The sequence below is a fragment of the Semicossyphus pulcher genome, unplaced genomic scaffold (genome assembly GCF_022749685.1).
Source record: "Semicossyphus pulcher isolate SPU_LCO1_2020_fin unplaced genomic scaffold, fSemPul1.0.p SCAF_9, whole genome shotgun sequence".
NCBI lineage: Eukaryota > Metazoa > Chordata > Actinopteri > Labriformes > Labridae > Semicossyphus > Semicossyphus pulcher.
Genome location: NW_027211770.1, coordinates 28,853,858 through 28,868,883, shown reverse-complemented (window position 1 = coordinate 28,868,883; position 15,026 = coordinate 28,853,858). Strand labels below are relative to the sequence as shown.

The window sequence follows — 15,026 nt, the reverse complement described above, 5'->3', positions numbered from 1 at the left end:
TTATGAAAGATAAGATATGATCGATGCTTTTTCTTTAGGTCAAACCTGACAATCAAAGCATTTTAACTGCTTTAAAAAAAGAGTGCCTTCGAGTTTTCTTGTGATGTCTGTTTTAGTGTTTTACTGGAGTCGAGGTTTACCTCGTTATGACAGAAGTAAAAAGAAGCTGAAGCTGAAGGTATTTTATTTTCAGTCCTGGCAGTTTACCAACTTTTATTCCTCCTTTTCCGGTAATAAATGACACTTTAATAGCCAAAATGATTCAGTGAGAGTGTTTGATGAAGTTTCAGGTTAAAGGTGGCTTTAATATTTTATCTCACAAACTCATAAACTGTTTCCTGGCATTTGTTTCCGCTCTCTCTCCGAGCCCTGGATAGTAACACCTGTCTGCATGTAGATCATTTAAATAAGGATAAGAACTGTCGCTGCTTTTGGTTTCATTCAAGATTTTTGTTTTGTATCGTGTTCAAATTAAAGTCAAAAATATGAAATGTGGGCGACGCTGAAGCTGTTATTTCCACTTTATACGCTCAAGTTGAAGGTGTGTATTATATGTGTATTAAAGTGATGACGTGACGTCGATCATTTCAAAATAAGATTAAAAAAACAGGTAAGAAAACGCTCCTTTTAAATGACTGGTTGCACTACAACAAAATGAACTGTGGTTGTTTTTTAGTGTAAAACTTTGATAAGAAAATGTCTACCCTTATTTCAGACTGGATCATCTAAACTGCAAGTTTTTAATCATTATGTCAAAATTAAAGCTTTTAATTCCTTTAAAAGTAACGGGCAGTCAAAGGTACAGAAACTAACTGGAGCTCTTGACCTCGCCGGATTTCTCCGGGACGCTTGCAGACAAAACTTTGGGCAAAGGAAACTCTTTCAACTCTGATGGAAGCAACAAGCGTCGTCGCCTTCCTCCTAAAGACTAACAGTATTTTAAAGGGTCAAAACTGACAAAGACAGGGTGACACGCTCAGTTAACCCCTGACACCTCGCCCCCCTTTCCCTCCTCTCATACCACCCCCACCCTCTCGCCCTCTCCCCCGGCCCCACCCATGAACCATTAAGGCTGTTTTCTCGCAGGAGAGAAAAGATGGCCACCGGAGGTCACATCCAACTCCAAAATAAATTGCTCTCTTTCCTGAGGCTCAGCCATTTTTAATAGTGCAGATTTGTTGTGCTGTGCTTTTTGGAGGGCGATCATATGTATGTGGTCAGTAGCGCGTATGCAGTCTGTGACCCAGCCTCCCTCTCACGTTACACCCTATTTATAACATCCCCTCCGCCGGCTCCCCTCGTTCTGCAGTTCCTAGGAACCTCCTTCTGCTCCAGCCTCGAGCTCCAGTGCCCTGCTCCTCCTGACATCCGAGAGGCTCTGCTGCAGCTGATCCCGGCTCACTGTTTATCCTGTACAGCCTGGCAACCGGCCGCACGCTCCGGATTATCACAGGACACCCGATTCTAAACACACTTTACTTTCTGCTCTGACTACTTCAGAGTTTAATTTTCAACTGAAGGAAAAATTTTTGGGAAGTAGTGGGAAGAAGAAAAAGCATCTTGGATATGAGCGTGTGATATTCTTGTTTTTTATAACTTTACTTTTTTTACACAACTTTCCTGGACGGCCGTGTGTGTGTGTGTTTCCCTGCGATGGATCACACACTGTTCGGCTGCCTGCGGAGCCCCCACGCCCCTGCTCAGGCCCTGCATCCCGCCTTCACCCAGTCCCCCCTCACTCTGCACGGACGCTCGGACCACGTCTCCTACCCGGACCTGGCCTCCTCATCCTCCTCCTCCTCCACCTCCTCGCCCTCGCCCTGCATCATCTCCAGCTACCAGGTGGACGACGGCCTTTTCCCCGGGCAACACCATCACCACCACCACCCCCACCACCGCGGCCACCTGCCCTCCCAGCAGCATCACCACCCGCCTCAGCACCACGCGTCCTGGCACATCCCACAGATGCCCTCACCTGGGGGCGGCACGCGCCACAACCTTTGCCACCCACACTCCCACTCATCCCACGATAACGGGCCCACACCCCCTGACCTGGGCCACCCGGGTGCACCCAGCATGTGTGCAAGCACCCCCAGTCTGGGCAGCGGCAGCACCCCTACGGGGGCCTCTTGCGTGCCTGCAGACTTTGGCAGACAGACTCTGTCACCTGCTGAGGCCGAGAAGAGGAACGGCAAGAGGAAAAGTGACAGTTCAGGTAAGACGAGATCAGAGCTGAGTGTTTTTTAAACCTAAATATCTGATCGAGATTTTATTCTGCAGATATTTAACAAATAATAAAATGTTTTGGACACATTTCACAACTAAAGGCTCCATGAAAAACCTGTGATACTTCTCTTTTTAGCCTTTTAAGAAACTCCAATCCGAGCTGAAGAATAACTAAAGCATCTGTCCTTGTTTTTCTAAATCTTTCAGCACATAACAGTTTGCAGGACTTTTGCAGCTCTGGTAGAAAAACAAAGTTCTGTAAAGCAGTTTGAAGGTGTCGGCCGACAGGCAGCGCAGCTGGGGGCACACTGTTACTTTGCGGGCAAATCTAACTATGACATATTTGGTTTAAAAATCACATCTGGTTTGGTGCGACGCTCCTCAGAGGGCAGAAAACGAGTCTGACAGTAAAGAATTAATGTCACAGATTGTAAAAGACAACACCGGCGCCTCGCGCCACACTAAACACCCGACAGGCGACGGAGCTTTGAGGCTGCTTTAAATGTTAAAATACATCACAGGCAGGTTTACTGAAATTACATGATATTAATTTCATTGATTGTATTTGTAAACTTAAAGCGTCTTTATACGATTAGGATGCAGTTTTTTTTTTTATTATATGAATATATAAAAGTATGAGGAAAACATGTATTTTACAAAGATTATAAATAACTTTAATACTGAAAGTGAGCCGTCACCATAGAAATGTTGTTGGTTTATATTCACAACAATAGTAAAGAGTGTAAAGAGCGTCGGCGCTTTGAGCTTCAAGGCGACTTTATTTTTGTTCTAGGCACCAGAGTGACTTTATACAATGTCAAATGTGTGATCAGGTGGATGCATGAACTTTATCTCTTTAAAATCTGACGCTCTGAAAGTATTTGCATAAAACCTGCAAACTATAAAGCTGCATTTTAAGCTTTATAATCTCCTGCAACACAGACACAGTCCTTGAACAACCTGCACATTCAAATCATATAAAGAAATCCTAAACAACATTTCTCGAACAAATTCCTCTTTTAGAACTGCACTCAAAAAAGGTAACACCTCCGCGACGACCTGCAGTCACCACAATAATCAATCACTGCGTGACAAACTGCCGGGGTCGGGTCGCCGGAGTTCTTGCAGGGAAAGTGATATTAGTGAGAGCTCTAAGTTTTCCAGGGAAAGCGTGCTCGTCGTTCTCCCTGTCCTTTTGAGGATTGCGGGCCGTCAGCGCCGATGCGCCCCCCCCTCTTTTAGAGGCCTCTTTGTACGCACAGAATATCACCTGCACCGCAAGGAGCGATACTCTTCTGCATGGGATTAGTGTTTGCTTGGCGATGCTGGTGGTCACTTCAGAGAGCGCCTACTCCCTTTGACAGGCTGTTTACAGTCCGTTTCAGTGTGCAACTTTCAGAATACTCTTATTCTGACAGAATGTATTGTATTGGAAACATATATATTTGTTATATCTCAGGTTTTAATGCCAAATATCAGAAACAAAGCAGGTAAAATGAACCCTTTTTGCTGACTTTGCAGGACTTTTGCAGGATCAGTTTTGTGCTGAAAAATTAAAGATTCATGCAACATAGAAATATCCAAAATGATGCCACTCAGAGAACATTTTGGGCTTAATATCCACATGCAAAATGTCGCAATCGTATATATAACCCAAAAATGTTAATACGCCGCCTCCTATTTCCTTCCTTCTTTCTTAAATCATTGGGAAACCGACCCTCGGCCTCTAAATCCCACTTCTCCTGTAACAATAGTCACTGCAGACTCATTACATGTGCTGTGCATTCTCCCCACGCTAACACCAATCACGCTGATTATCGAGGCTAACTGGGCCGCTGACTCAATCAGCTGTCTAAATATTACACCGCTGCCAGTCGCACGAGATACAGCCCTGATTAGGTTTCACCATCTGGACCAGAACTTGAGCTAAAACCTGAATTTAGATACAGAAATAGTAATAAAACCTGAGAGCTCGTTTCCATTCTCGGTTTACCCCCTCAAATACATCGCTCACATTCGAAGCATCCTGACTTTCTGTGTCAAACGCTCGGCTGTGATTGTTTCCTTAAAGAAGGCCCAGCTGAGATGAGCTGGTATTTTTAGGTGTCTGGTTTCTTTAGGGTTTCCATTGGCGCACTTTTCTGAGTGTTTGCGTAAACTAATGCTGCAAAGGGAGTGGTCCTTCTTTAAAAAGTTACTAGATTTGCTGTGTGGAACAATAAAAGGTGCTTGAAGTCATATTTGGTTGAGTGCAGGGTTGTAAAAACAGAGGAGTGGGGTGCCTGAAGGAGAAGATTTAGTGTACATAATGCTGCATTTGACTTCATCTTGTGCGTGTGTCGCTGCAGTTATATTTTGCAGAAGAGGAGTTAAAAATCACAACTTTCAGGGAGGAAAACGTGCAATTTTCCAACACAAAAGAACGAGAGCTAACTTTTTAGAGGGTCCCTTTTGCACTGAGCTCATTTGGATGACGTGTTCTGTCTGGGTGCGTATTTTTCTCATATTATTCCCCCTTTTTTGTGGACAGATGAAAGTTACAGCGGGGACCTAATTGCTGCGGTGTCGTGGCTGTGTCATAAAAGCCCGCCGCCAGTTTTAACTCCAGGCCCGCTGCTCTGAACCAGCTGGATGTGTGATTCTTTTATTTCTCTTTACACAATGTCTGTGTTTACCAGCCAGACAGAGAGAGAGAGAGAGAGAGGGAGCGAGAGAGAGAGGAGGATAAATACGTCTTCAATCAGCCGCACGCTGTTGTTTGAGCGCTCGGTTTGAAATTACAGGGAGGGAACGGCAAGGTCAAGAGGGGTGCCGGACACAGGCTGCGGGTCAAGCAATGATCTGCTTCATTTCATAAAAGTCATGCGGGAATTCCTGCAGTTTATGAATCTCTAAAGCTGTGTTAGTGCCACACAAATATAACTTTTGTAGAGCTTCTCATGGGAGCTTTTGTTCTGAAAACAGCTTAATTAGAAGGGAGATGCTCTGTCTGACAGAGAGGCAGAAGCGACAGGGGTCCCCTCCGGGTGGAACTCTTAGGTGACGAGAAACTTTCCGCTTTGACGTGACTTCAGGCCTCGCAGCGTTTGTGAGTCTGGCTCCAAGCTGCACGACTATTTACAGTTTGGCTTGAAGCAGGCCCGCTGGATTAACACACACAGCAGAACAGGACCGCAGATGAATTAGCATGCAATCACTGCTGCCTTCGGGTGCAACGTGCAACTGAAGCGCGTCCAGCAGAGAAACCACAGAGGCCGAGCACAATAGGAAAGTTCTGCAGGGCACATTAACCAGACGTGTTTTCCTCGGAAAGTTTGTGGAAATAACAAAACAGAGAGTATTTTTCCGGAGTTATGAGCTGCAGAGGAGACGACAAGTGCCGGGGAATTTTAATTTCAATGGTTTTCATATTTATTTTCTTTAGAGAGATGTTGAAAATACATCAGGCGCTGCGAGCACACGCCTGAATTGGGTGCATTTTTTTAAATATTGCTTTGATTTTTCAATATTCAATCTTTGACATAATAAGTTAACACTTTTTTTTCATGTAACTACAACAAAAAATCCAAACAAATTATTTATTCCATTCATCAGTAGAACTATAAGTAGCAAAAGTTGTACTATATGATATTTCTTTTGGATTAGGATTTGTGACGTGACTTTAAATCATCTGCTTTGATGAACTGGTTTTGTTATTTGTCTTGTTATCTCTGTCAGATGTCCGTCTCTGTTTTATGTGCGTGTGCGTATGGCGACATTTGAAGCAGCGGCTTGGGGCTGAACACAAATTTCCCCGCGGGTCGATAAAATGTTTCTTATATTTTCTTATTTTATCTTTTAATGTTTGGACACGTTTGCTTGAAACTTCCAAATGTATTAAACTGCTCAACTTATGCTTACAGGAAGTAAATTTTTAATGCAAAGAGAGAGCAAATGGAAAGATAAAAAAGGAGAGTAAAAAATAAAACTAATGAATCTATTGCTCGCTCATTTTGTTCCATATTTAAAGAATAAAGCTGCAGCAGCAGATTCCTTTAAAACTCAGACAAATTAAACCCATGTTGGCCGTATAAGAGCCAGACTATTGTAACAGCACAGCTGCCACATGTGAAGCTGCCGTGAGTCCTTCCAGCCACTTAAAGACTTCATAAACAATGAATGAACAGTAAAGTGTGAGTGACAGCTCCCATTGTTTCTCTTACCTCGCTCTCTTTTCTCCCTGCACCTGCCACATAACAAGCGCTTTATTTTTATTTTTGCTGCATATAAATCTGCTCTGAGTGGAAGTGAGAACCTGTGCCGTGTTTGGTTTCAGAGTCCCAGGACGGGAATTACAAGTCAGACGTGAGCAGCAAACCCAGGAAGGAGCGGACGGCGTTCACCAAGGAGCAGATCCGCGAGCTGGAGGCCGAGTTCGCCCACCACAACTACCTAACCCGACTAAGGCGCTACGAGATCGCCGTCAACCTCGACCTCACTGAAAGACAAGTACGTCCCCCCCACCGCAGCTTGTTTCCCCCTGGGTTCCGACATTATTGAACCCCCCATTAGCACATTAATGCCATGTTGTGAAAACAGAGGCGGCCTCGGGACGACAAGGAGGCTTTTCGGCTTGCTACTGTGTTTTTGTAACTTCAGAGCGAGGGGCTATTGTGCTCCAGATGTGGCTGTGTGACGGGACTATCATATTCCAGATGTTCCTGTCTATTCTTCCAAGCAGCCCACAGTCGAGGCAGGGAGACGGGCTGAAGGAAGTGCTGTCTAGCAAGTCACTTCCTCTCTCCCACTACCCCTGAAAGCACAAATTGGTCTCCGAGCGTGGGCCGGCTGCTGTAAAAAAGCAGCCACATGAAATAAATAACAGGAGACAAATGGTTGGGGGAAGGAAACGGTGAACAGCCTGTTGTTCTCTGACACCCGCGTGGAAGCTATAAGTCACACTTAGTTGACACCTTGCCAGAGATATGTTGCAGCGCGATACAGGGTGGATTCAATGTAAAGAACAGACGGGGGTGAGAAACGAGTTTCAGGCGATGCTTTAGGTGCAAATCACAGATCAAGAGCCCAAAAATACACGTGTGAGCCTTGTGGATAATGTGTTTCTGAAGAGTGATGTCGGGCTAAACTAAAAAATAAAATGATTAGGAAAATTGTTCTTTTACTTGTTCAGGAAGTCTAGTAAAATCTCATTGTGGACATTTTGATTTAAAAACAGTTAAACTAATAATACCAATGACTCCATCCCTTTTAGTACCAGTGCCCTACTTTTCATTGTGCATGCTGGTTTCAGTGGTCCAGATTAAAAGGGACACCTAATTGGAAAAGAGCCATCATTAATGCAGGCTGGTCTCATTCACTGTTAGAATTAAAACCTATAAAATCCACTCTAATTTGTGTTTAACCCACTTAATCGTGAGCCAATTTGGACCGGGCTACGGCAAACTTAGAAGCTCAGAGGAACTGATCCAGCCGTCGAGCATGTGGGAAACAAGGCGATCTAGTAGAAAGGCAGATGTAACCGGCCTGGGGTGTCGGGGGCCAAGATATGTTCCTGAAACTTAACCTAGTAATTTTTGTGCCTAAACCTCACCAAACTGTTTGACCATGTGTTAGATAGAAAGAATACAAAGCTTAAAATAGATGCTCAAGGATGCCTAGAGACACCAAAGGATACCACAATACAAATGCTAAAGGGTGCCTCGAAGCTGCTAACACAACTTGTTAGAAAGGAAGAAAAAACATGCGTGAGCACAATGAAACATTCCTAACTACGTGTAAGAAAGGAAGAAAACAGATCGTAAAACGGACACCAACGTGGCCCTAAACACAGACGTTCATGGGTACCTTGAAACAGACAATTTAAAAACACTTAAGGGTACTTTAAGGAGACCCTAAAACCAAGCTAAAGGGAACCTTAAGAAGACCCTAAACCCACACTAAAGGGTACCTTAAGAATACCCTAAACCCACGCTAAAGGGAACCTTAAGAGGACCCTAAACCCATGCTAAAGGGAACCTTAAGAATACCCTAAACCCACACTAAAGGGAACCTTAAGAATACCCTAAACCCACACTAAAGGTTACCTTAAGAAGACCCTAAACCCACGCTAAAGGGAACCTTAAGAAGACCCTAAACCCACGCGAAAGGGTACCTTAAGAAGACCCTAAACCCACACTAAAGGGAACCTTAAAAACACCCTAAACCCATGCTAAAGGGAACCTTAAGAAGACCCTAAACCCACGCTAAAGGGAACCTTAAGAAGACCCTAAACCCACACTAAAGGGAACCTTAAAAACACCCTAAACCCACGCTTAAGGGTACCTTAAGAAGACCCTAAACCCATGCTAAAGGGTATCTTGAAAAACAATCGATGTGTTGGAAAGGAAGAAAATAAATCTTAAAATAAAAGCTTAAGGGTACCTTGAAAAGGCCATAAATGCTAAAATGTACCTTAAAAAGAGACGGTTAAACAGACACTAAAAGGTTCCTCAAAACAAAGATTAACAGGTATCTTAAAACAGACCTAACCCCGTGTTAAAAAGGAAGAAAATGGGCCTTATAACAGACGCTATACGTTGTATAAAATGCCCAAGGGGTGCTGTGACAATGGAGGAAGAACATACCTTATGAATTGTATGAGGATTCGTTGAATTAATGATATTAGTGACAACTACACATGTCTGCAATGAGGAAAATCTACGGGCATCAATGTCCACAAGATGACAGTGGTATCTCTCTATATAGCTCAAGTTTAAGTAGACCATCCATCCGTTTTGTTGTAGCTGAGAACGTCAGTAATGATGTCAGGGTTCACTGTTCCGTTCCCAGTTGGGCTACCCCTGCCGAAAATACAAAGTATGCACCCACAGTGCTGCGAATAAAAATATCTGCAGGTGCGTTTTAAGGAAGTAATGCGAGTAGTAAACCTGCACTGCAGTCACATTAAGGTTCTCACTCGTCTTTCTGAAAGGAATGGGAAAGTTTGACGTGAAAAGAGATAAATGCATCATAAATTGTGTAAATAACCCTCAGCTTTTGCTTTATATTACAAAGGTGTAAAAACTTGGAATGCTTCTCAGTACCACCACGTCAGGCCAAACTCCTTTAACTCCACAGACCCACAACTCACAGAGCCTGCCATAATTATTCCACTTCAGCCTCCCAGACTGCTGCAATTAATCTTTTTCGTGGCTCGAAGCGGCATCAAATGTGCATGAAACTTTTCAGCTTGTGCAGCGTTAGTTATATGTGACGTCAGTTTTTGTCAGGGAAAATATACAGTCAGGAGATAGTGAGGTAAATATTGGCAGTGCAAACAGCTGGCTACAGAGCTTGATTGATTGATGTTTTACATCCTTGAGATGGAGCTACAGGGCCAAGACGTCTCGCTTGTTTGGAGTCAACACCAGTATTAGAACAGGGAAAAGAAATACAGTATTCATTTTATAACATATTTTAAGTGTTTAAATTTATCAAATCTAGGCTAAATGTAATGTTTTTCTTACCTCTAACTTACATTTAGCTATTATGTAAATGCATTTCATTGACTATATATCAGAGTGAGTTTGGTAGTAAAGACACTATGAAATACAGAAATAGAAACGGTATTAAAATAAGTGGTATGAGTCACCCTGACGTCGTCTTTCAACCAATTTTAGCCCACTTATAACCTTGATGTCTAGACGTCTTTAGATTTGCAAACCAAGCCACACTGTTCTTGTTCTTTTAAGCATGCATTTCATTAGCGTTAGCGTGTTTCTTGTTATGTTTCATCGTCCTAAAGCGAGGGAGTTAAACGGCTCATTGCCGCGCTGTGGAGGCTGAAATGAGCCCATTTTTAAGCAGAGCATCGGCCGCTCTTCTAACCTTTAAGAGGCTCAAATGCACGTTGAAGTCAGCCGCTAAATTGTGATACTGTATTGTGGACGTCACGCAGTGCAGGTACAGTGCAGGTGAGCGAGTCTGAATAGTGAGTGTTTTTGCACGTAAGCCTTAAGGGTCACATGTTTGGTTTGACATCTGACCCCGCCATATATAAGATATCCTTCGCTGAGCTCCCCCCCCTCCTCCCCCTCTCTCCCCTCCTGCTCTCAGAAAAGGCCCTAAGGCTTGTAAAGAATCCGAGGTGAGACTCAGCACGCCGTACGCCCCTGACGTTTAAGACAAACGTTTGTGCTGTCAACTCACTTCCTGACCATGTGACCGCTCGCTCCCCTAAGTATGACACTCCCCAAAAATAAACTCACCCCACCCTGCGTGACAGGAGCGCGCCACCCCCACCCCCATCTCCTCCTCCCTCCCTTCAGGCGTATGTGTCGACACCCAAAGGGCCTCTGCTGCTTCTTGACGTGTACACCGTTTTAAGCAACAGCTTAATCATCAATCTGAGAGACGTAAATACGGTGGAGGCTGTTGAGTCAGGGAAAACAGGTAGACGGCGTGTGGCAGATGGAGCAGAACATCCACACGTAATCGCTGCGGTAGAAAAAGCTGCCAAACTTTTAGACAACTTGCTGTCAAGCTTCCTAATTGCTTCCTGCTTATTTTTGAAACTGTTTGCTCACTCCTTAAGAGCAGTCACTTTTATATTTTCTGTGTACTTTTAGGTGAAGGTGTGGTTCCAGAACCGGAGGATGAAGTGGAAAAGGGTGAAGGGCGGCCAGCAGGGGGCAGCAGCTCGAGAGAAAGAACTGGTAAATGTGAAAAAGGGGACGTTGCTGCCGTCAGAGTTCTCTGGCATCGCAGCGCTCCACCACTCGACGGACTCCTTAGCCAATGAGGACAGTCACGACAGCGACCAGAGCTCCGAGCACGCTCACTTATGATGCCCTGCCCCCGAAGAGAACCGGCCCTGCCTCCGACTCAGGACCGTCCTTATAAGGACTGCTGTTTGCTGATTCGCCATCGTCATACAACGATGCTAAATAAGTGTACAAATGTACAGAGGAATGATGTGTTACAAAATGCAGTCATCATGCAGGCAAAATGTAAATTTAAAGCACATTAAGGAAGATGTTTACATATTTCAAAGCACCATTGGTTAAATTCTCATTGACAAATGCAAAAAAAAAAGGAACAATTTCACATTTAAATGTGATGTTTTGGCTACACAAATTCACGTCACATTTTAGTCATCATATCTAGTCAAACTGTTGTAAACATTCCATGTTGTGTTTCTTGACAGAAGCAGGTAAAGTCTTAAATTTGTTCAGTCTGCACTTCAGTTTCTACTGTATAAAATGTAAATTACGATGTAATCGAGTCATTGATCAAATCAAGTGCCAGGAAAGTAAATTAGCCTAGCTAATATAAATGACGTGTAAATAATTATCAGTATTGTCTTACCTTAATAATTTTATACCCACACTATTCAGCTCACGCAGTAATAAACACTGACAGTTCTTAAGTCAACACGTTTCTGCCTGGAGATGACATGTTGTAAACAAATCTGAAACCTGAAATAAGCGTCTTATTAAATCCTTTCAGGGACAGGTCCAGATGGAATAAAATTTAACCAATGGTAAATGGAAATACATATTATTTAATCATTTTTCTATCCATGCAGACATACGCCAACATCAATCCAGGCTGGTGTGTGTGTCTTTCATGAAGTGAAGCTGAAATGAATTAAACATCGCAGCGAGTGTAGAAAGCTGGTGCATGCTAAATTCACCTTTGCCTCAGGGCAGGGTCGGGACTCCTGCCAAGACTCGTACAGAGAACCCGCAAAGGATCGGATTCTGTTACAAAATCCAGTTGAAAATAATTTCATGACATGATCTCGCCTTTCAGCACTTTGTGATGGTGCATTCTAATTTCTTAAGAAGACAAAAACTTTGCAGTGCATGTGAGGTTTTTAATTTTTTCTCCTAACCCACAAAGAAACCCTCGGGATAAATTTGATCCATTTTTTTTGCTGTAATTCTGTTCAAAGAATTCACAAATATGGAGGAGACTCACGCTGACCTTGAGAATCTTACATGTGCAGCAATATCAGGCCAGAGCATAAACTTACATAATTATAAGTCAGAGGACACTCACCTACAATGGTCTTTCCAGTTCACCTGCAGCGAGCAACTGTTGTCCAACTCCTGATTCTTGGCTGGTTGATAAAAAACACACAAAAAAGTGAACATATTTGGCTTATACTAAAAGTAAATTGACAGTTGCATATCAAAAATGTGCCAAAGTTCAGTGAGCATTCATGTGGAAGCATGTGTTAAATAATGTTTGACCCTGCAGTTAGATCAGCCTGTGCCACATAAAGGCCTCGTAACAGGTCACATCAGGATAACCTTAACTTCACTAATCTTCAAAATGTCCTTGAATCCTATTGTAACTGTAAAACAGAGCAGATATGAGAATGGCTAACAGGCCTTTAGCTGATCTACAATGGCCTGCCCCTCTCCTTTTATAAGTAACTTTATCTAAATGTCATGATTGGCTGAGTGGTCCAGCTGCTTAATGCCTATTTTTCGGGCTCAGCTACAACTTTTAATTCATGGTGTCTTTTGATCTGTCTGACCAAAGAACAAAGATTTTTCAACATTAAGTTATACCAACATGTGAAAGTGTATGTTAGTCTCCATGGTCCCAACACGGTCCCAGAAGCAACACACCTTTAACTGCACCCACAAAATCAACACAGGCCTATGAAGCAAGCTAACATTGTGGCTAGCATCAGCCACAAATCAACAGCCTTAACATGTCCGCAAACAGGTCAAATTGCATTGACCTTGCTAAGTATTCAAACAATATAGCCAAGCTAACCAGCACTGCAAGCAAGGGCTGCATGCGGCCTAACCAACTCCAAACCAAAACCTGTGTCCTTAGCTACACTACCTCAGCAAATATTTAGCATGCGCTTGTGTATTAACATAATTTGCTTACAATGCACTAGCTAACAAAACATGTTGCTACTACTGGCAACCTATGATGTTATCAAAGCAGAGTTTGGATCTATCTTGTGTATTAAGGTTTATGAATTAATAGAACAGGCCTATTTAGAAAGTCAGAGCTAACCTTTAGCTAGGTAAATAAAGGCCTGTTATCAAGTCAGCAATTGCTTCAATGACACAGATATCATAAATGACACAGATATGCAATCAGTATTTGGGCTAAACTAAGCTAACTGGCTGCTAGCTTTAGCCTGATATTTAGGCTAACGCATTCAAACTAAAAGCTAAAACACATTTTCCTCACCAGAGTTGTATGTATGGCAGTGTAGAGAGGCCTTCTTAAATCTTAATATTGACCAATTGCAAGCATTAAGGTGGTGAATCACGATCAACTTTTACATCAACATCAACAGACAACGTCAATGCGACCTCTTGTGGTCAACATGCAGAATTACATCAGAAATGCTCCAATCACAGCCCAGATTTTGGGTCATGTGATCTCTATGCCTGACATTTTTTCTGAACAATGGCGACCATCAAAGCGCAGTGGACCGAGGAGAAGGAAGTTTTATTATTAAAACATTACTCTGGTAAGTGAATGTGAGGAGAACAACTGTGAGGTAAAACATAATTAAATATAAACTAAAAACACATTTGAGATGGTTTATTGCCGTGAAATTTGTCAGTGAGCAGATTTGTATTAGATCGTTTGAGCTAGCTTAAATTGCGGTCGTACTAGGAGTTGCTATGGTAACGCCGTAGTTGTGACTGGAACGGAGGAGTACAGAGAGCCTTGTTGCCCATAGGCATTTTGCCTGTGTCTCATCATGTTGCTTGTTGATGTTTACATTGTCTTTTGATGTTGATGTAAAAGTTGGTATATATCAACACCTGTATAATCAATCAATTAACTGCAGTCTATCTTTTTATGCTTTTAGTTTTTTTTATATTTAATGTGAATACATTAATAACTTTACCTTGGCTGCTTAATTCACCCTTCAATACAGACAGCAAGGCTAAGCGGTACATGAGCTGCAAGCACAAACTCTCGCGAGATGAAGTGGCACGGAACGCGTCACCTAGAAGTATCACCGTGACCAAAGGTAAACTTGCCTCCTATAAATGAAGCAGATGAATAGTTACAGTAACAGTATCCTGCTACCGCTTTAAACTGACCCGGACTCGGTTTCCTGAATGTGAGAAGTTTGCTCACAAGCTGGCACGCTCTCATTTCCGCATATGACCTAGTTTACAGTGCAGAGAAAAACAAGTGTGTTATATAAGCGAATAGAGGAATTCGGCTCAGGGGAACGCGCCCAGTGTGAGCTTAATACCTGTACAGGTAATATAAACCTCACCTGCTGCAGCGGTGAGATCGGTGCTGTGTGTCAATGGCTGATACCATGGATCTCAGGGCGATGTCCGCAGGGGTCCGGGGCATGTTTTTCATGCTGACACCGAACGAGTCATCTTTTCAAAAAGTGGAAGAAGTTCCTCACTATGTGCAGCAGGTCGGTACAACCTAAGTCTCACTCACCTTTTGCAATATGTGATGATTTGTTTTTGCAAAAGTCGAAAAAAGTTCTTCCTCTCTGTGTAGAAGACCTTAATCGACCTTTGCTGTCACATAAGGCTGGAGGAAGAACTCAGAGTTTTTCAGAGTAAAAGTAGTAAAACCACAGAAGAAATATGCATTCAAAACTTGAATGTAAATGTAAATTAAAGTATCAATTAAAGCTTTAAAGAGTAGTTGATTAATTGCTTGGTCATAAAGTATTTTAAAAAATCGATTAATTGTCTTTTTTTAATGAAAAATTCCAAACATTCACAGATTCAAGCTACTCCAATGTAAATATTTGTAGCTTTGGTTTGTCATACATGACAGCTAACCAAAAATCTATT

At 42.7% G+C, this 15,026-nt stretch overlaps 2 protein-coding genes across 2 annotated transcripts in view; both read left to right on the top strand.

Annotated features, from left to right (window-relative positions):
- Positions 1 to 1,321: 1,321 nt before the first annotated feature.
- meox2a (mesenchyme homeobox 2a) lies at positions 1,322 to 11,747 on the top strand. Its single transcript, XM_069656551.1, has 3 exons — positions 1,322 to 2,215; positions 6,542 to 6,714; positions 10,833 to 11,747. The coding sequence occupies exons 1-3, from the start codon at positions 1,654 to 1,656 to the stop codon at positions 11,049 to 11,051; spliced, it is 954 nt and encodes a 317-aa protein (XP_069512652.1). The 5' UTR covers positions 1,322 to 1,653; the 3' UTR covers positions 11,052 to 11,747.
- Positions 11,748 to 14,515: 2,768 nt separating this feature from the next.
- agmo (alkylglycerol monooxygenase) overlaps positions 14,516 to 15,026 on the top strand; it is a 57,621-nt gene continuing 57,110 nt past the window's right edge. The window contains exon 1 of the mRNA XM_069656960.1: positions 14,516 to 14,635. Within this exon, the coding sequence (XP_069513061.1) occupies positions 14,516 to 14,635 (120 nt within the window). The remainder of the gene's footprint in view (positions 14,636 to 15,026) is intronic.